At 45.9% G+C, this 27498-nt stretch overlaps 13 protein-coding genes across 27 annotated transcripts in view; 7 read left to right on the top strand and 6 right to left on the bottom strand.

Moving 5' to 3' along the window:
* Nucleotides 1-473: 473 nt before the first annotated feature.
* LOC6495280 lies at nt 474-1095 on the top strand. Its single transcript, XM_001958675.4, has one exon. The coding sequence runs from the start codon at nt 595-597 to the stop codon at nt 955-957; it is 363 nt and encodes a 120-aa protein (XP_001958711.1). The 5' UTR covers nt 474-594; the 3' UTR covers nt 958-1095.
* Nucleotides 1096-1594: 499 nt separating this feature from the next.
* On the top strand, nt 1595-2857 carry LOC6495281 (galectin-3). The gene has a single exon (XM_001958674.3). It carries the CDS (start codon nt 1742-1744, stop codon nt 2438-2440), a length of 699 nt encoding a protein of 232 aa, XP_001958710.1. The 5' UTR covers nt 1595-1741; the 3' UTR covers nt 2441-2857.
* A 500-nt stretch (nt 2858-3357) lies between these two features.
* Nucleotides 3358-3867, top strand: LOC6495282. Its single transcript, XM_001958673.3, has one exon. It carries the CDS (start codon nt 3365-3367, stop codon nt 3782-3784), a length of 420 nt encoding a protein of 139 aa, XP_001958709.2. The 5' UTR covers nt 3358-3364; the 3' UTR covers nt 3785-3867.
* A 390-nt stretch (nt 3868-4257) lies between these two features.
* On the top strand, nt 4258-4772 carry LOC6495283 (keratin, type II cytoskeletal 3). The gene has a single exon (XM_001958672.3). It carries the CDS (start codon nt 4371-4373, stop codon nt 4704-4706), a length of 336 nt encoding a protein of 111 aa, XP_001958708.1. The 5' UTR covers nt 4258-4370; the 3' UTR covers nt 4707-4772.
* Nucleotides 4767-5348, bottom strand: LOC6495381. The gene is made up of 2 exons (XM_001958671.3): nt 5196-5348; nt 4767-4957 (listed from the first exon to the last, which is right to left on the bottom strand). The coding sequence occupies exons 1-2, from the start codon at nt 5290-5292 to the stop codon at nt 4767-4769; spliced, it is 288 nt and encodes a 95-aa protein (XP_001958707.1). The 5' UTR covers nt 5293-5348.
* A 64-nt stretch (nt 5349-5412) lies between these two features.
* LOC6495380 (protein suex-1) lies at nt 5413-5943 on the bottom strand. The gene has a single exon (XM_001958670.4). The coding sequence runs from the start codon at nt 5921-5923 to the stop codon at nt 5510-5512; it is 414 nt and encodes a 137-aa protein (XP_001958706.2). The 5' UTR covers nt 5924-5943; the 3' UTR covers nt 5413-5509.
* A 920-nt stretch (nt 5944-6863) lies between these two features.
* LOC6495379 (elastin) lies at nt 6864-7429 on the bottom strand. Its single transcript, XM_001958669.4, has one exon. The coding sequence runs from the start codon at nt 7427-7429 to the stop codon at nt 7001-7003; it is 429 nt and encodes a 142-aa protein (XP_001958705.1). The 3' UTR covers nt 6864-7000.
* Nucleotides 7430-7686: 257 nt separating this feature from the next.
* LOC6495284 (glycine-rich protein 23) lies at nt 7687-8223 on the top strand. The gene has a single exon (XM_001958668.3). The coding sequence runs from the start codon at nt 7687-7689 to the stop codon at nt 8164-8166; it is 480 nt and encodes a 159-aa protein (XP_001958704.2). The 3' UTR covers nt 8167-8223.
* Nucleotides 8224-8480: 257 nt separating this feature from the next.
* Nucleotides 8481-13763, top strand: LOC6495285 (MAGUK p55 subfamily member 7). 8 transcript variants are annotated; one of them, XM_014907732.3, is made up of 9 exons: nt 8481-8612; nt 10751-10842; nt 10912-11189; nt 11249-11380; nt 11751-11780; nt 12081-12248; nt 12308-12629; nt 12797-13090; nt 13147-13763. In XM_014907732.3, the coding sequence occupies exons 2-9, from the start codon at nt 10800-10802 to the stop codon at nt 13665-13667; spliced, it is 1788 nt and encodes a 595-aa protein (XP_014763218.1). In that variant the 5' UTR covers nt 8481-8612; nt 10751-10799; the 3' UTR covers nt 13668-13763. The 8 variants fall into 8 exon arrangements, with proteins under 8 accessions (XP_014763218.1, XP_044571771.1, XP_014763220.1 ...); XM_044715835.1 differs by having other exon boundaries at nt 8482-8768; XM_001958667.4 differs by having other exon boundaries at nt 8482-8871; nt 12914-13090.
* Nucleotides 13764-14346: 583 nt separating this feature from the next.
* On the bottom strand, nt 14347-17483 carry LOC6495378 (spermine oxidase). The gene is made up of 2 exons (XM_001958666.4): nt 17290-17483; nt 14347-16133 (listed from the first exon to the last, which is right to left on the bottom strand). The coding sequence occupies exon 2, from the start codon at nt 16116-16118 to the stop codon at nt 14589-14591; it is 1530 nt and encodes a 509-aa protein (XP_001958702.1). The 5' UTR covers nt 16119-16133; nt 17290-17483; the 3' UTR covers nt 14347-14588.
* A 481-nt stretch (nt 17484-17964) lies between these two features.
* Nucleotides 17965-20660, bottom strand: LOC6495377 (syntaxin-6). Of its 3 annotated transcripts, none has more exons than XM_001958665.3 (5): nt 20484-20659; nt 19836-20408; nt 19540-19697; nt 18610-19323; nt 17965-18546 (listed from the first exon to the last, which is right to left on the bottom strand). In XM_001958665.3, exons 2-5 carry the CDS (start codon nt 19868-19870, stop codon nt 18470-18472), a joined length of 984 nt encoding a protein of 327 aa, XP_001958701.1. In that variant the 5' UTR covers nt 19871-20408; nt 20484-20659; the 3' UTR covers nt 17965-18469. The 3 variants fall into 3 exon arrangements, with proteins under 3 accessions (XP_001958701.1, XP_044571769.1, XP_014763292.1); XM_044715834.1 differs by having other exon boundaries at nt 20502-20659; XM_014907806.3 differs by lacking the exon at nt 19836-20408 and having other exon boundaries at nt 20502-20660.
* Nucleotides 20661-22004: 1344 nt separating this feature from the next.
* On the top strand, nt 22005-24275 carry LOC6495286 (phospholipid scramblase 3). The gene is made up of 5 exons (XM_001958664.3): nt 22005-22160; nt 23318-23494; nt 23548-23939; nt 23992-24135; nt 24200-24275. The coding sequence occupies exons 1-5, from the start codon at nt 22076-22078 to the stop codon at nt 24227-24229; spliced, it is 828 nt and encodes a 275-aa protein (XP_001958700.2). The 5' UTR covers nt 22005-22075; the 3' UTR covers nt 24230-24275.
* Nucleotides 24276-24733: 458 nt separating this feature from the next.
* Nucleotides 24734-27498, bottom strand: part of LOC6495376 (transcription factor HIVEP3) — a 38271-nt gene continuing 35506 nt past the window's right edge. For all 6 annotated transcript variants that reach the window (XM_001958663.4, XM_032451178.2, XM_032451180.2 and 3 more), the window contains one exon: nt 24734-27482. In XM_001958663.4, coding sequence (XP_001958699.3) covers nt 25474-27482 — 2009 coding nt within the window. In that variant the 3' untranslated portion in view covers nt 24734-25473. The remainder of the gene's footprint in view (nt 27483-27498) is intronic.

Here is a 27498-nt window from a genome sequence, read left to right as displayed (position 1 = left end):
TCATTTTCGGTGTCTGGGACTGATGAAATCGAGATCTTCGTCATAAAAAGAATACGTCATAGTATAATACGAAGAACTAACTAATTGATCACCAAATTTGGTGATAAATTCCTGCTCCTATGATCTGTCAAAGAGGCCAACTGCGCCAATGAATCATTCCAATGTCGACAGTGCCTACCACAACAAAGTGGCGAAAAAAAAGTCAAAACCGCAAAGTCGCAAAAATGTTCAACCCCCTACTGACGTCACAAGCGGGGAGTTGACATCCAAAAAACTGGCTAAAAACAGAAAGGCTGGACACCGCATTGACGGAAATGTTGTACGTCCCGATCCCTGCTAATTGGATCGAAAGATGCGAAGCAAATTAAATTAGTGTTACACTAGTGGAATCTGGCTAACTGACCGGGCGACGCGGTCTGTCATAACAATTAGCGGGTATTGGGGAACAATCGCGAGTATAAAAGCCACTGGTAGGCGGCAGATCAGCCACAGAACCCAAAGGAACTCACAAGGCATTGGACATACCAAGGCATCTAACCAGAAACTAAATAATTTTCTAAACCAATTCAAAAACACTCAAAGTACCTGATCAACATGCAGCTTACCATCTTCTTCGTAATGATCTCTTTGATCTTCGGTCTGAGCCTGATCCAAGCTGCCCCCATCAGCGATGGCAAAGCTGCCCAGGATCCAGGATTCGTTTCGGCCACTGATCTCACCGGCGAGCCAGTTCGTCAAAAGCGTGCCAGTTCGGATTACTACCAAGGCGACTACTTCATCTGCTACCCAAAGAGTGCAGTCTACGGCAAGACCGGTGGATACGGCGGTGGCTACAACCGCAGGTCCTACAATTCGGATCTGTATGGACCCCATTACCTGGCCGACGACTCCTTCGAAGCCCGCAAGGATCGAGCTGATGCCAGACGTGCTGCCTACACCGACAGCTTCGGCAAATAAATGGACACTGTACACTGTAAAAAATGTTAGGAAAATCACAGGTCTAGTTATAGAAGTTGAACTAAGAAATATTTATTTATGAAACCAAATAATATATTATTAAAGAAATTATATTAAAAAAATCGTATATTAAAAAAATGGCTATCGAATGTGGGGCAAGTGGGAGAATTAGTGAGCCCCACTAATTTATGGATTTTATCTTAAACCTTAGCAAAATAGCAACTTAAGTTGAAAATGAAATAAAAGATTACAAGGAGCAGTACCATTTTTCATAGCATACCTTTCGGCTGCAGCTAAAAAAGATTCGTTCACACGACTCGTTCCATTTGTGAGTCAGTCTTCTCATTCCGCCCCCGCTGCTCCGTATCCAGTACAAATATAGGCATTAATATTATATATATTTTTATATCCACCACTCGGACGCGACTCACCTGGCGAACAACGATTTTCTGCAAGGTAAACTCCGGACTCCGTACTCGGAGCTACGGGCTGGGATGCTGAGACATTTCGCACCTTATTTGCCTTGGGCATTAGGCTAAAAGTGTGAATTGTTTATAAAGAGATTACAAAACCGAAAGACAGGCACGCTCAGTGGGCCGCGCTGTGTTCGACTTTTGCCGCCATAAACCCATAAAAAAAGAGCCATCACTTTATTTTCAAGAAAACCAAAGCGAACCGAGCCGGATAATTGCAAAAGAAAGTTTTCACCGTGTCTTGGCCTCGGCATAAAAGGGGATTACGATGAGCCGGAAGCAAACAGTCGCTCCCAGAGATTGCTACCAAAATGAACGGTTACGTTGCCACGAAGAAGTCCATCCTGCTGGTATCCCTGCTGGTGGTAGCATCAGTTAGGGCCAATCCCTTAGCTCAGGATGAGCATGCCCGGAAGGAGCGTCAGCTTAAAGGAGCAGCCACCGATGCGGATGTCAAGATGGTGGCCACCAACGTATCTCCAGCGATGGCCACTCAGCCCATGACCATGACCATGGGTATGCCGGTGAATCAGATGGCTTTGAACGCCGTCGGCAGCCAGCTGGTGCGGTATCCCAACTACCCGGGTCTGATCTATCCTGGAATGGCTCCTGGCCTAAATGGCATTCCCGGCCTGCAGACGAATATTGCCAACACCAACTATCCCACCAACTATCCCACCGCCTATCCGGATCCCAACTTGGCGGGTGGTGTTCCTGGCTTTGGTGGCTTCGGACCCTACGGATACCCCAGCCCCCTTCCACCCATGTTTGGTGGCTCCCTCGGATATCCCAATCCTCAACTGCCCAACGGATTTGTACCACAGCCTTCGGTGGATAACTTCCAGGCTCTGAACAGCATCGTGAACATGGCCAATTCCCAGGGACTGGGCGGCGGATATCCGGCTCCTCAACCCTTTCCCATCCAGGCTAACATGGCCGGATTGTATCCGCCGGCCGGTGGCTTCCTGGAACGCATGAACATGCCCCAGGCCTATGCCCCAGGATTCTAAATTCATTCTCGATCCATTCTTAATAAGATTTATTTATTTTATTTATTTAGCCAAATATACGAACATTTTTAAATAATATAAAGTAATGTGTTTAATCCTTTATCTTTTTAAATCATTTAAAGTTTAATAAATAGGTAAAAATATTCAAATTTTAAACTAGCCTCTTGAAACTAAATATTTCAAATTTAAATCCTTAGCTCTTATAAGTACGAGTATATCCCACTTTCCAGTTCAGATTCGAAGGCTGTGAGCGCCTTGTGATCAGCTTGAAGTCTCCTTTGCCCGAAAACTTTGGATGAGCTCCCCGGGAACGCCATATGTAGCCGTTGGGCAAACGGAGAGGCAGCCTTTGTCCTCCGCTCGCTAGGAGGATGCAGTGCAGCAGCAAAAGAAGCGGAATCAGCAACAGCTGGCTCCTCATCTTGGCCAGAACTGGAGGTGACCCAATGCAAGCCGCTGCTTTTATGCTGGCCTGGGTTCTGTGCCACTTTTGCACAGTCGAGACGAGTGTCAGAAATGTCTAGAGATGGCTAGAAAGTAGGCAAGCATGGAAACGGGTTTGGCTGCAACGAATCCCTCATATTTCACCTGGAGAGTTAACTCTTTCAGCAGCATGCGCTAATTAAGCAGCAGGTGTCGGGTGCAAGGTTCTCTCTCGGCAATCTTGGACTTGGTAATTTGGCAAACGGGGCCAGACGGACAAGATTGTGAAAGTGAAATTAACAAGACGTTTCTCACCCGCAGAGCCTTTGACAGATTCCCGTTCTCCAATCTTCCCATAGACGAGAACACATTTTTGTTGAAAAACAAACCTTTTCCCGCACTGATTTACAATCTGGGAGGGTTTACCTGGGAGAGTGAGTGTATGTACCTGGGTCATTGATAAGTCGGGCAGGTAGTTGCGCAGTCGGGCATAATCCGATAATGGTTTGTGGGTATAAGAGCCCGCATTGCGAGGTCAAAGTGCATCAGTCTTCGCCTGACCCTGGCACCATGAACTTCGCCTCCGTGACTCACATTCTGGTATTGATTCTCATACTTCTAATGGAGATTTGTGCGGCAAGACCTTGGTGGAATACCAACGAAGCTGGCTACGACGCCAGTCTGGATCCTGTGGCCTGGTCGAGGTCCTTCGTCAAGGATCAAGTGCGAAGAACACGCCACAATACTCTCCCCACCGAAAGCAGAAGCAATCATCGTCAAGCTCCAAAGTATCGCTACAAGAAACTCGCCAAAGTACTAGCTGGAAGTCATCAGAAAGTCAGCACAAGACATCACAAGAAATTCCTAAGAAGACGCCAGAAAATGACGGCACGTGAACGATACTCGCTTTGGAGGCAATAGCCTTTTGGCCATATTTCTAGGTGCTAAGCATAAATATTAGTCATAATTAATTAGCATATTAAACAAAAGACTTAAGACACAAACGAGATTGTTTTATTTTTGAAACCAAACGCGTCATTAAACTCCTGACTCGCTTCGATTAGCAATTGTTCTAAGCCATGATATTTTCAATTTGGCCCAAAAGCAAATACAGTTTAAGGTCAAAATGGTTACGTTTCAAGAGCAACCCGACTTGGTAATCGCCAGGGCAAACATGATGTAACATTATCGTTAGGCCTGGAGCTAAAGACGTGAGCAAACCCATTCAATGGCCAGACCCATCCCAAAAGTCTAACAAAAGTTTGGATGAATGAAAGTACGAGTGTATTTGGCCAAGACAAGATCGCAGCCACCAGTTGCTGGGCGTCTTTTTGGTGGCACTTTGTTGACACCGCGAATTAGCAACTCTTCGCACGAGCCCAAGACCCAGACCAGAAGTATATAAACCTAGTGACCAAGTCATTGGGATAAGTACTAGCCCAGCAGTCGGTTAATCATATTACATTACGGAAGATATACTATTCTTTTCAAAAAACATCCAAAAACCATGAAGTTCCTGGCTCTGAGTTTCGCCCTGATTGCCGCCATGGTGGCCTGCTCCTTGGCCCTTCCCGTAGAGCTGGAGAACATCAACGAACCCCTGACACTCTGGGAGTTGGAGGCTCAGGAGCAGGAGCCACAGCTGGATGAACTGGAGGGCGAAAGAGTGGCCCGAGGACTTGGAGGCTTTGGCGGACTGGGCGGCAAGTTCGGCGGACTTGGTGGCCTGAAAGGATTCGGTGGTCTGGGCCATGGATTCGGCGGTGGCTTCGGTGGACACGGATTCGGCGGTGGATTCGGTGGTCTTGGCGGATTCAAGAGCCTTTTCAACAAGAAGTTCTGATAACCGTCCTATCCCTAGCTTAAGAACTACGAAATAAAGTACAATAATAGTTTTAGAATTTTAAAAGTTCCCAGTTTGATAAATAGGGTTCAGGGCTCCATAGAACTGAAGTTCCGGCTCCGGAGTCGTGGTGCTCCTAATCCTGACTTTGGCAGTGGGAGGTGGTGGGTGGATGGTTTTAGTTTGAAGGTTATTGAAGACTCTGCGAACCTGGCTGGCAAAATTGCGCCAAAGTTGAAAGGGTTTGGGAACTGGAAAGGTCATTAAAATATGATACAATATTTTATACTTCTGGGGAGAAAAATTAAAAGCAGTTATTGAAATAATGAGGATATTAAGTTCCATAATGAATGATACTTAAAAACAAGTAAGCTCATTACTCATTATATCATTATTCAACTGGTGATTTATTCTAACAAGTAATCTTTTCATTTAAACTTGTATATCAAAGGTTCTAAAAAATGTCAAGCCTTTCTCACGATTCCTCACCTGTATTTTGGGGTGGTGCCACCTGTGGATCAAACTCCCTTTCATCCAGCGCCACGACCAGCACCACAGTGACCCACAGCACCAGCAAACGGAACATTTTTGCCAAATGACCAGCCTCCTCACTTATAAACACCTCAAAACTAAAGCTTTCCCCCCATAAATCCACCCCAAATTTTATTAATTTTTTGCCATAAACCGTCGATTGAATGGACTTGCATAAGGCATATACTCGTATTTTTTATTACACTTGGTGGAACAGCACAAAAGAAGTATCACAAAAAAGTTATTTATTCACTGGTTGAGTCCTCAGTTGATTAACCGTAGAAGCCTCCGCCGTAGTAGCCTCCGCGTCCGCGGTAACGAGTACGGGTGATGACACGAGTGCGACCGAATCCGCCGCCAAAGCCACCGCCGAAGCCACCACCGTAGTAGGGTGGTGGTGGTGGGCCAAAGAAGGGCGGTGGTGGTGGCCCAAATGGCGGTGGGCCAAAGTACTGGCGGACCTTTCGATCGCCCTCCTCGTTCTGAGCCGTCTCGCCGGCTTCCGAGAGCTGCACGGCACTGGGCTCCTCCTTCGCCTCCTTCGCCACTTCCGTTTCCGGTTCGCTGGCCTGCACAAAATTACAGAACAGCAGCACAGCCAGGCTGAACACAAACAATATCCGCTTGTAATCCATTCTTTCTGCAGTCGTATTTCCACTTGGGCTTCGCCAAATACTAAAACTCATCGCCCACCTGGCCTTTAATTTATAGCCAAACACCAAATGGCTAAGAACCCAGGCCCCGGGAGTCGTAAACAAAAGAGGTTCAACGACATATCTCTTGATTGCCATTGAGAGTTGCTTTATTTTATTTTTCGTCCAAATTTCAATTCCAGCCAAGCAAAGCCGCCGAGAATAATTATTGAAAAAAACCCCAAAAACAAAATATAACTCAAAATCTACAAAACCTCTACACAAATACATTAGTTTGACCCAATCTTAATGTGTTGATGGAATGAAATATAACGCGGAAGTCGGAGGGACAGTGGAGCAACATCTAGATCGCTGTTGACATGTAACCAGATCTTTGATTGATGAAGATATTTGGTTTTTTTTGGGGGTTAAGGTGGAGGGGCTTTCAATCAGTGCACCTGAAAAATAGAGAGTTTATTTTCCAAAAGATATATCCATTTTTTCGACGGAATCTAATTTCTAGCTGTCTAATTCTTTCAGTGCTCTATCAAAAGAAGGTGAGGAGTATTAAAAGATACTCAAGTTTCAACAGAAATGCTTATCTGTTTTTTGTTTTTGATTATCGAACCCTTAACCTTGACCTCCGAAACCTTAAACCTGTCAAGAACTTGAACCTGAATGATTGGATTATATGTTCTTCAAGGAAGATAGCTACCACTTTCTGTTTGAAATAAATATTAAAAACAAGGAATTATCTTCTCTTAAGCCTAAAAATTGAACCACTAGCCCTTAAAAATGATATGTGGATAAGCTACCACTTAGCCCCTCTTTTAAGCCAACTTAGACATCTTGACCCACTGTAATCGCTTGATGGCTTGTTGTGTCTACCACTCAAAAGCCCATCCGCTACGTCTCGCGTGGTTTTCGGCACATAAGTACATAATACTAACGAGACTTTGCCTCTTCCAGAAATATCCACAAAAACAAAAATATGTATATTAAAAGTGCAAGCTCATCGAAAACGTTGATTCCAAACACTCGGCATAACGAAACTCGATCTCGCAGCAGTTTGTTTATTCATTGTTTACTCTATTCCTAAAGTCTGGACTGGGTCATTTGGGGCTTCAGTTTTTAGCCAAAGAAGCCGCCTTTGAATTTCGCAAATCCCACTGCTCCTCCCACAAAGCCACCGCCAACGCCACCTCCTCCGATGCCGCCGAGTCCTCCTAGTCCACCGAGTCCACCTAGTCCTCCAGCCTGGGGATATCCGTAGCCATAGGATGGTATCGTTTGCACGGCAGATACCACAGGTACAGTTGTGATCACGGGGACTGTGGATACGATGGGCACTGTTTGGATCGCAGGAGCTGCCACCAGGGGAGGAGCAGCCACAGCTCCACCACCAATGATCCCTCCTCCAATGATTCCACCGCCGCCGCCAAATCCGCCAATGTGCCGGGGCTTCCGTAACAATTCCTGGTCGTTGCTGGAGAGGATCGGAGTGCTACTGACCAGGGCGAACGTCAGAGCGAGCAGGTAGACCACCGTTTGCCACAACATGATGCTGGAAACTGTTTGAGTTGCCCCACTCCCACCTGCTTATTTATGCAAATTAATTAGTGGCTCCCTGTTTGCTGTAATAATTCACGTACGGATCGGACGAGAAAAACCCCGAAAAGATATAGTAAAGACCCGATATCTGTTTTTGGGGCGGTTCTAGTGGTTTTTACCCACCACCGACCAGTGGTTCACACCTCGTCATCATAATATGTAGTTACTAGCCGAAGGTCGCTGTCCGAGGCATAAAAATCCAAGTGATGTTGGGACTAGCATTTCAAATCGTTTTCGGACACAAGGCGACAATGAAGTACAATCTGCAAGTGAAACTGTTTCTCCTCTTCGGACTCTGTAGCTGGCAGATACTGGCCGATCCCCTGGGAGGAGGTGTTGCCGGAATTGGAGCTGTCGGCGGCGTGGGAGCCATTGGCGGAGTCGGCGGCTTGGGTGGAATACAGCAAGTCCCGGTAATCCAGCAGGTGCCGGTGGTGCAACAGGTGCCCATCATCCAGCAGCAGCAGCAGCCCCAAGCCCTGGGACTTGCCGGCGGCGCAGGACTGATTGGAGGAGGAATCGGAGCAGGTGCTGGATTCGGACACTACAGAGAGAGCTATCGAGTGAGAGCCAGGGGCCTGGGCGGTGGATTCCGTGCCCGCTATGACAAGAAGTTCGGAGGAGGTGTTGCGGGATTCGGTGCTGCAGCAGGAGCGGGGGCAGGTGGTCTCGGCCTGTTGGGCTAAATATTTTTAACTTTTAGATAGCAGATCTAGTAAAAATAAATATGTATTTAAAATTTATAAAAAATAAATCAAAATGTAATTTTTTATTTAATAAATTAGTGATGAAAAAGTGAAATATTAAGTTGAATCTACTTGATAGCCATTTCAATCTTTTAAAAATAATTTAAAAAACCATTTTCCAAGAAATTTTTATTTTGAAAAATATATTGTTTCGAAATCACAGACCTTAGTGTCCAAGCACCCTGTATTTTTTCACTGACATGCGCAGTTTTCACCCCCAAGAGGGTACTCCGGCAGCTCTATGCTTTCCGCTCTTTCGAATTCCCTTCATTTCGAGAAAATATTTCGCTCGGATCGGACGTGGCTGCAGTTGCTCCTCCAGAGCTTCCCATCTATCGCTGTCTCTCCGCCGTTTGTTGGACACCCGCTGGTGCTACGGGTTACTGGTACGGGTGATAAGTCTGGCCAAAAATAAAATACCGTTGCCAAATAGCAGTTATTTCGAATTGCTCCTAAAAATAGCATTAAAATAGCAAAAATAGCCAACAGACAGCGCCGTAAGGCGCGTATGTGTTCTAGTGTCCGTGTCTGCGAGAGTGTCTGTGAGTGAAGTGGAAATCTGTTTAAAAATAAAACAACGCCAGACGACTGACCAGAAGCAGAGCCAAAATTGTCAGAACAGTACATAGTGGGCCACAACTCCAGGTGATAAGATGACCTTCTTTGGAATTATTCCCCCAACTTTTCTTTAATACTTTGGGGGGAAAATACTTTGTTTTTAATCAAATTCAAGGGGAAAACTTTCAACTGCTGTGGCTCTCTCTTTCTCTCTCTCTCTCTCTTCTGCTCTCACTTGCTTTCTCTTTGGCCCCAGCCATTTCTCTTTGCGCCCGTTATTTCAGTGTGACCAGGGTGGCAAGGACTCTGATTCAAAAATATGAAACAGCAATTGCTTTTTTAGAAATTTATCAATTAACCCTAAGAATTTGAAAGAAAGTGGGGTTGCTACGGCCCCGATACCTGCCTTATCTATGGCCCGCACTTTTTAGTCATTGTGCGGCAATGCACTTTCGGCCAAAACAACCCCGGGCAACGTCATTGTGTCGCTTTTCGGCCAGACCACTTGGCATGTTTCCCCTTTTCTTTAACGTAATTGGTTTAATTGCGGCCAGGTATTGTCAGTGTTTTGATTTTTATCCTGTCAGTTTCTTGATTACCCCCAAAGCAGAAAATCAAAGTAGAAAAAACAGAAAAAAAGGGAGGAATAAGAGCAATTTGTTTGTTAAAATAATCCCTGGTTCAATGAGGAAACTTCCCCACAAGATATCCTTGAACTGCTACTTGCAACCCCCGAATCCCACGCAACTGACGTAGCTGCTGCAATTTGCTCTAAATGCTTTTGTTGGGTGGCTGTGGCGGTGACTGTGTGCACCCACGAGTATGTAGTTCAAGGTCGTTAGCCTGGTTTTTTTTTTTGGGGCCAGAGGGCATAAGATGCGTGGTCTCATTACGACAACAAACAGAAACTCGAGACCACACGGCAAGTTGAAGGACACGCGAGTGGCTCACTTGAGACGCTATTCTTGGATTCGCCAGAGTGACTACTCAGGTGACACTAATCACCTGCTCCTGCCCAGTCCACCCACCCATTCAGCCCCCAGGCCTCTGTTTTTTTTTGTGAAAAATGTGGCACTAATGAGCGCCGGTCATGCAATGAGTTGGTGACCCCTGGAAAATGGCGCCCAGCCAAGAGTCCCTAAAAGGTAGACACTAAAATTATAAACCATAAAATGCATGCCATTAGTGGCTTAGCTTTTATTGGGAAAAAAAGGAAGGATAAAAGGATTCCCTTATCTATCAACACTTCCCACCGACTCTGCAACAGGAAGAGCAGTAAGTGAACATTTAATGCAGTCCAGATTGCAACAACGGGCGCCAGCCTTCCGGGCCACTGGCCAGATGAAAGTGACCATAAATTGAACGCCCGCTCTAATCAAGTTGGCCCCCTGGCTGGGAGCCAGAAGCCAGCAACAACGGGCGACCCACTTGGCCTGGCTTAATGTCAGCTAATTGCATTGGCGCTCGGTGGTCGGGCGCTCTTCAGACATTATGTCGCCGTAGTGCTCCCTCCATTTTCGCTTCCATTTCCCGGGAACTAAGTTCAATGAGGCGCAAATTGTTATGGTAACAGACACAAGTACAGTAGAGCTTTCCTAAGACAGATTAAATATAATCTTAAAGCTACATATAGCTAGTTATTCCTTGAATAAAAATCAAAAGATATTGTATGACAACTTCCGTAATATATGTTATGGAGCAAAATGTAATTTAATTTTCATGGAAATTCCTCAAAGTCAGGGTGTCCTTTGTGGCGTGTGTGACGCAAAACAAGGAGCTCAGAACTGGGGGTGGGCTTATGGCTGTGGGGGTGGTGCCCCCTTCGGTGGCAACCTTGGGCCTGGAAATTATCATTCGACTTTCGTCTGGCTCCGTTTACCCTCTGACCTAAGACTTAGTTGACATGTTTATGCGCAAATTTGGTTGTTGTTAAAGTCTTATATCGATTTTGTTAACTCGATTATAGGAAGAGCGCCGAAAGGATAAAGGATAACCAAGGACAGTGACTCGGTGACATGCTAGCAGCAGTTATGGCATCTGACATAAACTGGGATCCAGGTGAGTGGCAGGGAGTGCCACATTTCTGATGAGCTAATACATCTAAAATAATCAAATTATCCCTTCCAGCTCTTTCCAAATTGATCACCACACTGAAGGAGTCGGAGAATCTGTCCAATGACCAGGAGATCGATTTCCTAAAGGCCCTGCTCGAGTCCAAGGAGCTGAACGCCCTCGTCAATGTCCACACGAAGGTGGCCAAGGTGGGCCGAGATGATCGGCTAGCCCCAGTGCTTTCCACTTCCGCCCAGGTGTTGTACGAGGTCCTGGAACAGCTGTCGCAACGCTGCCACCTGAGTGATGACTGCCGAGAGGCCTTCCACCTGCTGCAGGACTCCCATGTCCAGGTTGGTTTATTTTTTGTCATTTTTGGATAGAGAATTAGGGCTTTTAATGCTTTTTCCAGCACCTCTTGTTCGCCCATGATGCCATCGCTCAAAAGGATTTCTATCCTCATCTGCCGGAGGCACCTGTGGAAATGGACGAGGACGAGGAGACCATCAAGATCGTGCAGCTGGTGAAGAGCAACGAGCCGCTGGTGAGTCTACCTAGCCATCCGATCCTGTAGTCCATTTCGTCCTCCATGTCCATCTCATCAATGTGATCGCTGTCCTGTGCTGTCTTTCGCTTCCGTCTCACTCACGGCATTCCATTCCGTCTCCTACTTTCACTTTCACTTTCACTTGCTCCTCTCTGCGCCTTCTCATTCATTCTCGTACTTCTCTGTCGACTTTATCGCCTCTTTGTCAACTCTTCCCCTTTTGCTAATCAATTTTGTAAATTTTGCTTTTGCCAAATTCGAATGAAATCGAATCCAATCTCTCGAATTCGCCCATAATAAAACTGCATTTTGTACCAAAAAAATCAATCGAAAATTATGAAAAAAATATGTATAAAAAATAACACAGACAGGAGCACAGAGTGCGGAGCCAATTGTTGTAAGTAATGAAATGTCCATAGCGTAAAATACAGAAACCCCTTCTCAAAGCACCAACAATGATAAAAAAAGAGCAACATCAGCCACCAGGATGCTGTGCGCCACACACACTCACACTCTCACACACACACACCAAAGATACATCCTTTTTTGTCCCCATTCTGTTGTTGTGACACATCCATCAGATACACACATGTCGGAAACCGCACACAACACACACACACTCTCACACTTGGCACTCACACATACATGCGAACGCATCTCTGTTCGGCACTTCAGTGACACTGTTGCCTACTTTTAGGGGGCCACCATAAAAACCGACGAGGAGTCCGGCAAGATAATCATTGCGAGAATTATGCACGGCGGCGCTGCAGATCGCTCTGGTTTGATACACGTCGGCGACGAGGTCATCGAGGTCAACAACATCAACGTGGAGGGAAAAACGCCAGGCGATGTGCTCACCATTTTGGTAAAAGATGGCGTTATAATGGCTTTTCAAACTTAACTAAACATTTTCTTTTGAAACAGCAAAACTCCGAGGGCACCATCACCTTTAAGCTGGTGCCGGCGGACAACAAGGGTGCCCAGCGTGAGTCCAAGGTGCGAGTACGCGCCCACTTCGACTATAACCCGGACGAGGATCCCTACATCCCCTGCAAGGAGGCAGGCTTGGCCTTCCAGCGCGGCGATGTCCTGCACATCGTGGGTCAGGACGATGCCTACTGGTGGCAGGCGCGCAAGGAGCACGAGCGCTCGGCACGGGCTGGACTGATTCCCAGTCGGGCGTTGCAGGAGCGCCGCATCCTTCACGACCGATCCCAGCGGGAGGGCACTGATCTGGACTCGAAGCGTAAGCATTCGCCGCATCATCTTCTCATCGGTTTTGTTCCTGGCCCGCATCCATGACTAACATTGATTTACTTTCATGCCGCATCTGAAAACCAAAAACACCATCATCTAACCAACAATTGGCCACCACAACATCCCCTAACCCACCTTCGCAATCGCAATCGCCAGCCGGTTCATGTGCCTCATTATGCACCACCCCACCCGGCTCACCCCGCCTGCCAGCGAGTAGCAGTAGCTCCTCCTGCCGCCAGCCAAAGACTAAAAAGATCATGTACGATTTGACAGAAAACGACGACTTTGATCGGGAGCAGATCGCCACGTACGAGGAGGTGGCCAAGCTCTATCCCCGTCCCGGGGTCTTCAGGCCCGTGGTGCTAATCGGTGCACCCGGAGTGGGTAGGAACGAGCTACGCCGTCGGCTGATAGCCAGAGATCCGGAGAAGTTCCGCAGTCCAGTACCATGTTAGTCTAGATACTTTCCTTTAAATTATTTCTAACCTTCTCTGAATCCTCACCAGACACCACACGGCCAATGCGCACCGGAGAGGTGGCTGGCAGGGAATACATTTTTGTGGCCCGGGAGAAAATGGATGCGGACATCGAGGCCGGCAAATTTGTGGAGCATGGCGAGTACAAGGGACACCTGTATGGCACCTCGGCAGAGAGCGTCAAGTCGATCGTGAATGCCGGATGTGTTTGCGTCATTAGTCCCCACTACCAGGCCATCAAGACGCTGCGCACGGCCCAGCTGAAGCCGTTCCTGATCCACGTAAAGCCGCCAGAGCTGGATGTCCTGAAGGCCACCCGGACGGAGGCGAGGGCCAAGAGCACCTTCGACGAGGCGAACGCCCGGAGCTTCACGGACGAGGAGTTCGAGGACATGATCAAGTCGGCGGAGCGGATTGACTTTCTGTACGGCCACTTCTTCGACGTGGAGATCGTGAACGGAGAGCTGGTGAACAGCTTTGAGCAGCTGGTCCAGAATGTCCAGCGTCTGGAGAACGAGCCGCTCTGGGCTCCGTCCATGTGGGTTCAGTAGGAGGAGCCATGTAGCATTTCATGCAACTTGTTAATGAAACACCAACACCAAAGTATTTTTGTCATACGAATTTAGCAATCTGCTAGAGGGAAGAGGGAAGAGATTGAGGAGAAGAGATGTGAGACACTATTAACCCGTAGGCGGTCCTGCTGGTCATTCCCGTCCGGCATTAGTCCTTTTCACGACATGTACCTTTTTGCGTAACAGTGAAAACAAAGAAAATGAATACAATAACTAGGCAGAGAGATTGAGAGTGGATGATTGAGATGGAGATTGAGATGATGATGGAGATGGAGATGGAATTATAAACTCAAGCAGCGCATCTATCTTACAATTACGATACAAATTAAATTATAAACTTGTTGTACAAAACTTTATTTGTGTTCAAAAAGTATGGACTAAATTATAAATGTATTTATAACACACGTTGTTAAAGTCAAAGCAAAAAGAGTTAATCCCCCTCCTTTCTATAACCTTTAACACTAATCCCTCGCACTGTATCGCAATTGTAAATACACTCACTCACTAACTGGAGCATATTGGATACAGTGCGAAGTCTATGTCTCATTTCGGAACCTGATTTCATCAAAGTATACCTATAGAGAGCCATTTTGTCGAGGATTCATTGTTGAAAACAAGTGTGAAATTAATAAAAACCTATTTTAAATGCGAAAAATGGTTTAGAGAAGACTTGGACACAGCTTTATTGGGCAGCACTCTTTACATATTGACAAGCACACCTTCGAGGATATATACTATATACTATATATCCCGATACCTATATCCTATGGTCTGTAAATTTAGCTTATGCTTATGAAGTCTATCCAGGATGTATTGTTCAGTTTACTTGATTGTTGTGTGTTTTTTTGTTTAGTGCGAAGACAAAGACAGATTAGACGTGACAGCCTGGTCAGGTATCGACTATAGTTGCGACTTGGTGCCGGATCGGGATCCGCTCAGTCCGTAGAATTGCGCCAAACGCCTGGCCTCGCGCCAGCCCGCCTCCACCGCTCCGTGCACCGTTGAGTAGTAGTGTTCGCTGGACGCCTCCCCGGCAAACTGGACAATGGGTCGATCGCAGCGACTCTGCTGCCACAGCTCGTCCTCCGGCTCCTTTTCCCGCTCCGGTGTGGTGGCCACCACGGTCAGGGGGTAGGCCAGCTCCCGGGCACCGGTGCCCAGAGTTTCCGTTTCCATGGACCGGTAGGAATAGGAGCCACGGAAGTTCTCGTTGGTATACCAGGCGGATGTCTGAAACTGCTTGGGCTCTGGTATGGTCCACTGAAGGAAACGCCGGAAGAGGTACATGCAGCCAGCCTGGACCTCGTCCAGAGGCAGGGTTTCCATGTGCCGGCCATTGGTATTGATGATCCAGCCCGCCAGGATTCTCGGTTGATAGCTTACCCTGTAGAAGCCAAAGACGTCCTCCAGCCAAGCTCGGGAAGTACCGCGGATATCGTCCAGATCCTCCTCCCGCCAGAGCAGTGTGAATCCTGTCCAGTCCTCCGGCCAAAAAGCCACGGGGAACTCCACAAAAATCTTATTCACCGTCCCGAAAGCCAGACCGTCGATAGCCCGCTGCTTCTCGACGGGAAGAGGAGGATCAAACATCCGCCAGTGCTGCTCTTTGAGGACACCAAGGGATACGGTTACCACTACATGGTCGGCTATGCAGGAGTCGCCATTACTGAGCTGGAGCTCCACGCGACCATCGTTTCGGTTCCAGTTGATCTTCTGCACCCGAGTGCTGAGCAGGAGCCGCTCCTTCAGGACTCCATGCTCCGCTTTTAGCTCTCTGGACCGCATCAGCAGTCTCAGCAGCTCCACAAAGCCCTTGTCCTTCCAGTTCAGCAGGATGTCGCCCTCGCACTCCCAATAGTCCAAGTAGCCCCTACCCGAGACCTGCTCCAGGGTATCAGAGGCCTCCACGGAGTTCTCGAATTTTTGATAATTGTCGAAGAACTCCCTGGCCACCTCGGCGTCGATGTCGGAGTTCTCCGGACGACGCAGGGTGTCGTAGAACTTGTTGGTCAAATAGCTGCCCAGGGAGCCGCTACAGTGGCGCAGCTCCAGCTGCCGGGTCACCAAAGAATCACCCACAATCGTCTTCAGCCGGCTGGCCACCTGATCCGCCACCACTTCCCCATTGGACCTCACGCATTGATAGTTCTCGTACACCGGTCCCGTGGACTCCAGCAGCTCCTCCTCCTGCTTGCGGGTCAGCTCGTAGACAATATTGTCCCTTTCCCCGTGACACCACTGGGCACCCAGATCGATTACGTTGTCCGCAAAAGGAATGGTGTGAATCCGACCTCCCAGACGATCCTCCGCCTCCACGACGAGCACATTCTGGAAGCCCAGCTCCAGGAGCTTGGTGGCACAGGCCACGCCCGAGGCCCCGGCTCCGATGACGACGATCTTGCGATCTAGGTTCCGTTGTGCGCCACTCATTCCGGGTAACTGAATCTGTTTTAAGAAAGGAGGAGGGAAATGGGAAAGCAACAGGCGGTAAGCAAATTTAATGCCGGGGAACTTTACAGAAAGTCTACATGTGGGTGGAGGTTGGATGAAAATTGAGACTACACAGTGAAAAATAATATTTTTTCAAAAATAATAATATAAAAATGGGGAATGGGGATTTGTTTATTCCATTTGTTTATTCCAAAAGCCATAATTTCAAAAAACAATAAAGTATTGTTAACAAATCGATGACTAAAGCTTCCCCACATAATATTCAACACATTAATATTTGTGAGATATTTTAAAAAACGTTTGTTTTGTTTTGAAAACAAATACTGGCGCATTTTTCACTTTCACTTTCGAGAAACAATACAATTTTGGCAAATAATTAAGAAAAACATATTATAGACAATCGAATGCGAGAGAAAACAAAGAAAATATATGTATAATATTAAAGATGTGGCAATATTTTAGTCCATAGTCCATATAGCTAGGACTAACTGAAGATTTCTTTCAGTGGAAAGCCAGCATTAGATGATTGGCTGGCGCTCAAATTGGTAAAGTGCAATTCCAGGCACTTGTGTCTGATCATTTGACTCGTTTTTTGATTAAAAAGTAACGGCCTGTTCGGCCCCAACATCTGTTTCGATAACGAATTCTTGCGCGCCATTCGGACTTTGATAAGAGGTCTCGAAAAAGCTCCCCCCACCGCCGGGCCACCGCAGCCACTGGGAGAGACAAGCAACACTTTCCGCCTAAGGAAAACACATGTGTGTATAGAAATCTCTGTGTTCGCTGCTACTCGCCACATGAATTTATTAATAGCCATCGGTGGCATAGGAAAATTAAGGGGGAAACTGTCAGAAAGGGGAGGGGCTAGTGGTTAAAGCCAAAAGGAGGAGTGTCTGACCAACCGGACCAGCTGGTTTTTATTTCAAGCGGAGGGCACCCCACCTGGAGTTACCTGGAAACTATCCATGGGATGAGGGGACCTTTCACCAACGGAAGAGAGAGCACAGCATTGATTTTATATTTGGCCAAAAATGTTCAAGGTTCTCGGCCACAGACAGACCCAAACAAAAATAAAAAAAAAAAATTTAATATGAGGGGGGCTTATTTTGGGGAAATGTTTGTTCACTTCATTAGACTCCAATTGACTCACCAAACTCTACTCTTCTTTAACTCAATTGACAAAAATTTATATATTAAAATTAAACATTTCTACAGGACAACGGTTTCCTGTTTATTTGGCTTTTCTTTTTGAGGAAGAAAATCTCCTGGTTTGACGGGAAAAATCGGCCAAGTCGGCGAAAAATCAAACAAAACTGAAAGCCTAAAACCAAAAACATCACATGGAAACGTGCTGCTACCCAGCCTGTGTGCTTATGCTGTACCCAGAGTCGTAGTCCATTAGACCAATGGGGGGTTATATGGTGGAGCATTCTAGTAGTATCCCCCAGGCTACGCCCCAGTGCGCTCTGCGCAGACTGTAAGCTTCGGAAAAGCTTTGGCCAAAAAGCCCCCAAACACAGCTGAGTGAGAAAGTGAGTGGGTTTTGGGGTGGTGGGTTGAGTGAGATGGTCCACCATCCCCCTTGAAGAGGAGGCAAGTCCCTTGCCCAAGTGCACAGAGAAAAAATAGGTGATGGCTTCTATTAAGATTGAAATTCTTGACACGATAGATAGCCTATACTAAATGCCATCAAAAAATATATGACAACAGATTTAATGACAAAAAAAGAGACTAAATTTCTCTCTGTGCACTAATTAGCCATTCCTCGGGGCACCCTTTAAAAACGTTCTGTTTTTAGGTTCAAATGATTCATCACATTTATATATATGTTTTATATATAGTATATTTACTCAACTGCATACATGTTTTGCTAGACTTTGTTAAAGGAATTTCCTAAGACTCTTCGTTAAATAACTCGTTTGATATTGGTAGGTCCTTTGATGTTTTTTTGTAGATATATTCATCATCTTCGATGTATGTACAGGTCAGTTGCAGTATCCTTTGGCCAAATCGGGAATTATATAAGTCCGGAGCACTTGGTATTGGTTAGTAATTGGTTAATTTCTATTACCCGCCTACATTTGACTTAACATGATCATCTTTTCGTAGCTTTTGGAGTCACATTTTACATGTCTTTCTTTCATTTTTGTTATTTAATTTATACGTGTATATACAGCAAGGAGTTTACTTGGAATACTTTGATAAACTGTTTAAAAACAATAAATTAAATTTGCTTTAAAGAACCTGAATTTAAAATTAAGCCAAGTTTTAAATTAGTCTAATTTACACTAAATATATGTATATCCGATTTGGAAATGAAACGAATGTAATTACAAAACAATAAACAAAATTATCACAAACAATAACAGCCCGGATAAGATGAGAATGGCGGCCCACTGTCGTTTATCTGTTGGAGAAGGAAATCCATTAGTTAGTAATTCGATTTAAATATAAAATAGTTAGTAATCACCATTATTCATGTGCAACACTTTGGCAACTTTCTTCATGGTCGTGTCCAACTTCGATTCCGTAGTATCGAACTCGTTTCCGAAGTCGTCTAGCATCACCGCTTGCTCATCCAGCTCCACCCCGATCTGTCGTGACACCGTCTTCAACGTTCCAATCGAGTCACTGATCATGTCCAGCTGCTCGTCCTGGCCCTGGATCATCCTCTGCTGTATGGACACCGTTTCGCCCACATATCTGTGGCTGGGACTGTCCAGACCCCCGTGATGCGACTGCCCATAGTGACTGGGACTGTCGAGAGCATTCTCCAGCTTGGAGTACTTGGTGCCGCTGTGGCGGGAAGCTGCTGCTGCCGCTGCTGACATGGTGCCTGCTATGGTATTTGCCACCGCCTGGCTGCCACTGTTGATCAGCGAGTTGCCGTTGAGTCCGCTGGGACACTCCACCAGATACGTACGATCGTTGTGCGGATGCTGATGGTACTCGTTCGAGTTGGAGTTCAAGCTGGTGATGGCAATGGAGTGATTGTGATTCGGGCTGTGACGCTCGTTGTCGAGGAGTGGCTGGTGTGCTGTGATGTCTCTGTCCCGGCTCCGGTTCAGGCTCATCTTATCCTTCATTTGCTTAACCTCATCGCGAGTGTTGTCGATGAAGTGGCGCCGGCTGGAAAGCTCACGGTTATCGATCCAAAATTTGCTCGGATTCTTCTCAACGATGCGTATTAATCGAAAAGGTTAAGGGTTAAGGAGGAAACCATTGATAATGGGAAGTAAAGTAATCTCTAGAAATTATTCAAGTGGTAATTAAAGAAGAAATCAATATATATATATGATTTCAAAACTAAACTAAACATGTTACCCTACCACTCTTTGAGTAGCGGGCAATGAATTGATTTTTCAATAGACAGCGGTGACGATTGCTTGTAAAAGGATATTGATAGTGTCCTCGAGGTCCTCGAGATCCCACTCGATGCTCCGGAGCGAGTTACGCAGCTCGGTGGTGGTCCATTCAACCTCGGCGCCTCCGCTCTCACCCAACTCCCGCCAACGCAGGTAGAGGCCGCGGGTTTTGTTCAAAGCTTTGAATACCTCGCTGCAAGAAAAAAAGTTGGAAGAAAAAAAAAACACCAAATGAAAGGAAAAACAAAGGCATAGGTGGAGGAAATGTCAAAGGGAAACTGCATGTGCTTTTTTTTTTTGTTTAAATCGAACTCAAAAGGACGGAACCTACTCCTTGACTCCGAAAAAGGGATCCTCCAGAGACATGCCCGTGCTCTCTTCTTCGCAGAAACGGAAATTAACACTCCCAGCGCTTTTTCACCAGCGTTGCGTTGCTATTTTCATGGATTTTTTCCGCCACCGCAGACGACACGGGGGAAAACTACCCCCAAAAAAAATTGTGGGGGATGCGAGTGGAAAATGCAATTGGAAAACCGAAGCCAATGGGGGATTATTATGGAATCAACACAGAAGAAAAAGAGCAAATAGCAATCGTTTTTGATGTATTTTAGCAGGAATTTCACAATCAACTGGGTTTTATCTTTGGTCTGACAGCGAAGTTTGAACAGCACGTTTATTGATTATTGCACTTGTGCCGCCTGCCGCTTATCTCCCAATTGCCTCCTCGGATTCCGTGGATTCCCGCAGATTCTACTGATTCCGCCGATGGCCCAGAGAGCACTGTCGTTCTTGGCGCTCCGCTCCGTAGGCGAATACCCCAAGCATTGGCATTTGTTTACGCCGCTCCGGCGCCTGCGCATATTTCGCGATTTCCTTGGACACCCTTGGAAACCAAAAACAAACCCTAAATTTTTGGCAAGCAATTCCACAACAACAGATATTAGTCAGAGGACCAGAGGCTGTTTATGATTCTATTCACCTGTTCTTCTTCTCTTACCCTTTGATTATTTCCACCTCATTCAGCAAACGCGGTGGCCAATTACTGAAGTTTTAATTAAAGTATGTTTTTGTTTATTTCGTTTATTTTCATTTATTTGTTATTATCTGCTGATTTTCTGCCACAACAGTCAGGTGTTTCTTGGGCTATAGCCTTTTTTAAAAAGTACTAGCGCCTCACGGAGTATACTAGATGGGAAATATACCAGTTTCTGGTATTAACCGTCCAAAATCTGGCAACTCCACTTTCAAAAATATTATTTGTTATTTGAAAAGCCACTTTCATTACCATTAAGCTAAACAGATTTTGATCCCAAATGATAGGATATTGACCTACAAATCGTTACAAATACTCCGCTCAAGAATCGGATGTAAATCCAACGTGATGGAGCTATCGTTTGGGTATAAAATAAAAAATATTTCATTCCCAGATTTTGATGCATAATGATGGAGAATCCATCCACAAATCGTTTAAGGTATTCCGCTGAATAATCGGATAGAAATTGGCCAAGATATGGCCATCGCATGGGACCAATTGGTCCTTTCATGAATTTTGAAGGGGACTCCCAGAAAATTTGATAAAAAATCTAAAAAATATTTTGTTCTCAGGTTTTGATGCAGAATGATTGAGAATCAATCCACAAACCGTTTAAGGTATTCCCCTCAAGAATCGGATAGAAATTGGCCAAGATATGGCCATCGCAGTGGGCCACTTTGTGCCTCCATGCGATTTTATAAGTTTTGAAGGGGATCCCCCAGAAAATTTGATGAAAAATCTAAAAAATATTTTGTTCTCAGGTTTTGATGCAGAATGATTGAGAATCAATCCACAAATCGTTTAAGGTATTCCCCTCAAGAATCGGATAGAAATTGGCCAAGATATGGCCATCGCAGTGGGCCACTTTGTGCCTCCATGCGATTTTATAAGTTTTGAAGGGGATCCCCCAGAAAATTTGATGAAAAATCTAAAAAATATTTTGTTCTCAGGTTTTGATGCAGAATGATTGAGAATCAATCCACAAATCGATTAAGGTATTCCCCTCAAGAATCGGATAGAAATTGGCCAAGATATGGCCATCGCAGTGGGCCACTTTGTGCCTCCATGCGATTTTATAAGTTTTGAAGGGGATCCCCCAGAAAATTTGATGAAAAATCTAAAAAATATTTTGTTCTCAGGTTTTGATGCAGAATGATTAAGAATCAATCCACAAATCGTTTAAGGTATTCCCCTCAAGAATCGGATGGAAATTGGCCAAGATATAGCCATCGCTTGGGGCCAAATGGTTCCTCCAAGCATTTTGAAGGGGACCTACTGGAAAATTTCAAAAAAATTTAAAAAATATTTCGTTCTTGTGTTTTGATGCAGAATTATGGAGAATCGATCCACAAATCGTTTAAGATATTTCGCTGAAGAATCGTATAAAAATTGGTTAAGATATATCCACATAATTCCACTATTTTAAAAAATCAGTTGAGAGTTTGGTATTTTTTTAGGGCTCAGAGACTGTCACACCAAAGTTTTGACCGTTTTATTTTGGCCGCCTGCGACAAAAGAGTTTGAAAAGTGCTTGCAAAATGTTGCAAAACGACGCGGTGCGGACTTTGCAATACGATAGCGAAATTCGCGTGGCCCAGCAGCCGAGTTCCTCGGAGCCAAGAGGTAAAAATATGAATAAAAAATGAAAACATAGTGTGATTCACCCGCGGACATGGGTAAAAAACTTGTTACCAACTGATAAGCAATGCACTGGATTAATTTATATTGGCTGGGAGTGTGTCATAGTTCGACATATATACACAAGAAAAAAATTATGAATTTTATAAAATATGCAATAAAAAAAAAACATCAAAGTTCACTGTTCTAAATTTCCTAAAATCCAAGTAAGCTGTGGAATACTTTTGACACCGGTTCAGATCAACCGCTTCAAAAATTTTCAAAACCGATTCTCAACTCACAAGTGTATGACCGAAAAGATCATATATTTTATGAAAAAATAATAGCACCGAAAAATCGACTAATCGCAAAAATGACTGATTCAAGCTCGGACACTGAGGACAATCATCCCAATGAGAACGACCAGATAGTGGTGAAGGTCCTTGACCAGAATAATGTAACGCTCCAGTTCAAGATCAATATGAATACGGCCCTCAAGAAAGTAATGAATGCATACCATGAAAGGGCCGGCGGTGCGGTTGACAGGACTAAGTTCCTATTCAATGGAGTTCCCGTAAACGAAAAGGATACTCCTTTGACCCACAACATGGAAGATGGCGACACAATTGAAGTCTTTCTAAGACAAGAAGGTGGATGTAACTAGGAACTTGTTCATTTTTCAAAATTATTCGTTAAACATATTTTCTCGCCACTAGCCACTAACAAGTTATGTAATTCTTAAAACAAAATAAAAAAAAAAGTTTTTGTTTGTTACCCTGAATTTAGAAAGGAATGGTCACTTATTTTCCCCGAGTGTATATTGTCAGGTCAGGCTATATCTTATCGGGTAGTGTTTTGTTGTGGTCCCCGCCGCCTGAAGTGCCTTTGTTTGGATTCCTATTGGTTCGATTCATATAGACATTACTATACGTATTCCCGTACACAAGAACTTATCGAAATCAAGCTTTATGATCGGCATTTTCGAAGAAATCCCATAAAAATAGATGATGGAACTAATTCAATAAATCGTAAAGAATTTATTTGAAAACTACACTTGAATGATTAACAAAATAGACAAACCCTTAAGCATTCTTACTGCAGAAATCACTTTTTAGGTTCAACAACCTTTGCATTTTAATAAAAATTCTTTAATTTCCTTTCAGTTTTCGACTTGCACATAAGTATTACTTCACAGCCAAGGCCGGAAGCTCCTCGTATCCCACTGCCAGTTCCCATAACCACAGTCACGGGCAGCAGGACTTTTATTCCTTTGGCCGGATACGATTGCCTGGCGGATCTGCCCTCTGTACATATCGAACAGACCTTCGAGCTAAATGAAAGTATGTCCTTACAGAAAATGATATCCATAAAGCTGATCCTTATTTTTTTGCAGCATTGACAGCCGTTTCTTCGGAGAATCGATATGTGGTGCGATCACCCTTGGGAGATGCCATCTTCGCGGCCAGTGAGAGCTCTACGGAAAAGAATCGTATGATTTGGGGCTCCGGTCGACCCTTTCAGATGCATCTGCTGGACAAAACCCACCAGGAAGCTCTAGTCTTTCGCAAAAAGCTAGCTATGGGATCGTTGTGCTGTCAGCCCAAGAGCCTGGAAATCTGGATTCCCCCGGGCAATGTCCTGGGCCGAGTAGTCCAGTCGCCCACCTTCATGCAGCCAGAGTTCTTCATCGAAGATGGAAACACCGGACAGCCTGTATTTTGTGTGGAAGGACCTCCCAATTCGGGGTTCTGTTGCTTCTGCCTGCCCAGAGATAGTTATTTTAAGGTAGGTCTTTAATTTCTAGTTCAATAGATGTTATTTTTATAATATTTTATAGATCAATTCTGGTGGCAATATGAGGGCTTCCATAGACCACAAATGGATGACGAGCAAGTCTCAGTATACAACCAATATATACTTCAGTGATACCAAGCTAACAGCCAAGGAGAGGGCCTTGATCCTGGGTGCTGCCTTTTTGCTGGTAAGTTGGAATAAAAACTGGAATAATTAATAGATAATTACTAAAATATTTCCCCTTTTTTCAGGAATATCTGTACTTCCAAAAACGCTTTTAAAGAAAAACCAAAAAAACCATCAATAAATCTTGTATATTCACATTGATTTCTTTATTTTTTTGTCATTTTTTTGTATAAGTTTTCATGTTTGTTTTGTATTGTGTTTTTTTTTTCTTCAGTTTTTTTGATATATTTTACAATAATGTAATAGATCACTTCATTTTTTTGTTGTTTAACCACATGCATACATTCAAATATATATATGTAGATAATATATCTATGTGTATATATATATACTTTGCTGAGGCACTTGCCCCAGCAATTTGTACAATAATTTTCATTTATTTCTATCAACTTTGTGTAGTTTTTTATTTTCTTATTTAGTTTTTTTTATATTTTTTTTCTAACCTACCGCTTAATGAATATATGACAACATATTGATTATTTACAAGTTAGCTATTCTTCATAATTTCGTTTCGCTTCTGCCAAATACAAAATTAAAACAAACAATTAAATGAGTCTCGTGGTCTCGTCGTTCTAAAAAATTAAAACAAAAATAGGGGGTATACAATGTTATATACATCATAGATATAGGATATATATCGTATATCCCATTCCTCTTCTCTCAGGTGGTGTAATAACAATTTCAAAAATAAGGAAGAACTACGTGATTTGCAGAGGATTTGATTTAGATTTGAATGTAGATTGGATCGAGTTGGAAAACCAATATACTTAGTGTGGGGATTGGTGGTCCTGGTGGTTTAAATTACGGGGCTATGCCTTATAAATTATACTCTTCTCTAACCGATCTCTCTTGCTCGTTACATTTGTAGATAGACTCACAGCACTTCAGGAGTTTTTTTTTTTTTTTTGCATTTATGCATTTCGAAAAACATACCAGCCTATAGCTATATATATATTTTAAGATTTAAGACTAAATACTTAAAGATGCAGACCGAAATCGAGTCTGCCCTGGGGGGGCGGGGGTGATGTGGGGTGATGACAGTTCACCCCAAAAGTTTCTACACTGGAATAGCTCGCTTATCTGGATCTCCTATCGTCTGATTAGAATTCACGATTAGCCCAATTTTAATCGATGAGAGGTGGTTCTTAGTGGCTAGCTCTAGAGTAAGTTGTGTGTGTGCCCAAATGCGATATGCTTAGACATTTGATATGCGCTCGTTGGAGGTGGTTTGGTCGCTCCTCGGCTTGTAGGCTGGTAGGTGGTACTGGCTGGTGTCCAGGTGGTACACCCCCCCTGGTAACTGATACCCTCAGCTGGGCTGGAGCATGTACATGTACTGTCAGTTGCTGGCTGCCGCTGAGGCGGCCACCGGAACAGCCACGGGCACAGGAGCTGGCAACTCCGGTTGTCCGGATCGCGCCCGCTTCTCGACAGTGCCCTCCGCCGGATTGTCGCTCTCTTCGCCGGTGCTGCTAAAGCTTCCCGGCAAGCGTCGCTTCAGATTGTGGTTCAGGCCATTGGTCACTGTCTCGTCCTCGGACATGGAACTGGCACGCTTCGGTGTGTTCCCAGCACTGTCGTTGTCCAGCGATGCAATGGCCGAGGCTATGGCGGCACTGAAGCCATCCTCGGAGGCACTGTCCTGCGAGGTCGGGCCAGTGGCGTCCTGGGCCAGCTGCATCATTCCCGACGGCGTGGTGTAGCCACTCAGCTTGTTGGGATCCTTCTCCAGCAGCTTCTGGGCCAGTAGCTTCAGGGAAATCAACGAATTCTCGCAGTCACTGGTGTCGATCTCCGTGAGACTGATGCCAGCCCGTTCGATTTCCGCGTACGTTCCGAATGGCAGCTTCTGCAGGCACTCCAGCTTCTGGACATGAGTCTTGGAGCGCAGATGCTTGGCCAGATGCCCGTGGATGCGGAAGGCGATCTTGCAGTCGGTGCACTCGAAGGGACGCGGATTGGATGTGGTGGGCACTCCGAACGTCGACGTCATCATCACCTTGTTCTTGTGCGCCTCGGATCGCTCGTGCTTCTGCAGATGGCCCTGGGTGCGGAAGGAGATGCTGCAGGGCTCGCACTTGAACTTCCGCTCCATGTAGTGGATGTTCATGTGGAGGGTGAGCTGATGCTGCCGCTGGAACGTCTTCGAGCAGATGGTGCAGGTGGGCCGGGCATCGGCAGCGATCGGCGGAGGAGCTGATGGCATGCCCCGGGCGTAGGGACCCGACTGGAGATCGCTGCTCTTGCTGCTGGGCGTGGAGTTCTTGAAGCCATCTTCGCCCACAATCACAGTGCGTTGCGTGGGCTGGGATGAGACGCTGGGTGTGGAGGCGGTGCTGGATGTGACCACAGGTGCGGGAGTGGACGTGGCCACAGATACTGCAGGTGTAGTTGTGGCAAGGGCCGGGCCGCTCAGCACTCCGCTGAAGTCATTGACATCCGGCTGTTGCACTGCAGCCGGCAAGTTGGCATTGTGTCGCTCCACCTTGGACTTCTCGTGATCGCTCTCCTCTCCTTCCTCCGGAGCTGTGTTGGCAACGGGTGCGACAGCAGAGCGAGCTGGAGCCGGCACTGGAGCTGGAATAGCAGGAGCCACAGACGGCACCTCATCCGGTGTCTTCACCTCGTGCACTTCGATGCTGGGCACCTCGTTTATGCTCATGACTGGCCGGCTGGTGGTGGTCAGCAGATTGGCACTGCTGCTCATCACCGGCGCCGCAGTGGAGAACAGGGTATTGATCAAGTAGCTGCGGCTGAACTGGCTCTGCTTCATCTTGGCGTGGTGGAGAGCCTGCTCCTTGATGTACGTCTGCAGCAGCACGTCCTCGCCCTCGGCCCCCAGCTTGGCCTGCTCCTCCATTTCGGCGGAGATGCGCACCTTGTCCGACACCGAGATCAGGGTCTTCATGAAGCCGCTCTCGTTGCCAGAGCTGCCGAAGATCACCTCGCGCATCTGCTGGGCCTGTGACTTGGGGAGGTCCTGCACAGGCGGGACCAGCGGCAAGGGCGAGATGGCCGACGCAGAGCTACGTGGCTTGGTGAGATCCATGGGAGCGCTCTCCTCGCTGGCCACGCTTCGCTTCGGCTTGGACTCCTCCGGATTGGAGTAATACTGTTCCTGCTTCTGGTAGTCGAACGGAGGCTTCGGTGAGGTGAAGGAGCAAACCAATCGCTTTGGCTGCGATCCCGAGGATCCAATACTGTTGGCCGGGCTGGCGGCCGGAACAGGTGTATCCTGCAGTTGCGGATAAGGGGAGACACTCTGAGGAATGGGCGGTGTCATGGACAGCGACAGGAGGCATCTGGCCGCCTCGTGCTCCTTCAGCCGCGATTTCGACTCATCCGTGTCTGTAAAAAGGACATT

Source organism: Drosophila ananassae, chromosome 3L (assembly GCF_017639315.1).
Source record: "Drosophila ananassae strain 14024-0371.13 chromosome 3L, ASM1763931v2, whole genome shotgun sequence".
NCBI classification, from domain to species: Eukaryota; Metazoa; Arthropoda; class Insecta; order Diptera; family Drosophilidae; genus Drosophila; species Drosophila ananassae.
Note: the sequence above shows the minus strand (reverse complement) of the source record. Positions and strands in the feature narration are given on the sequence as shown.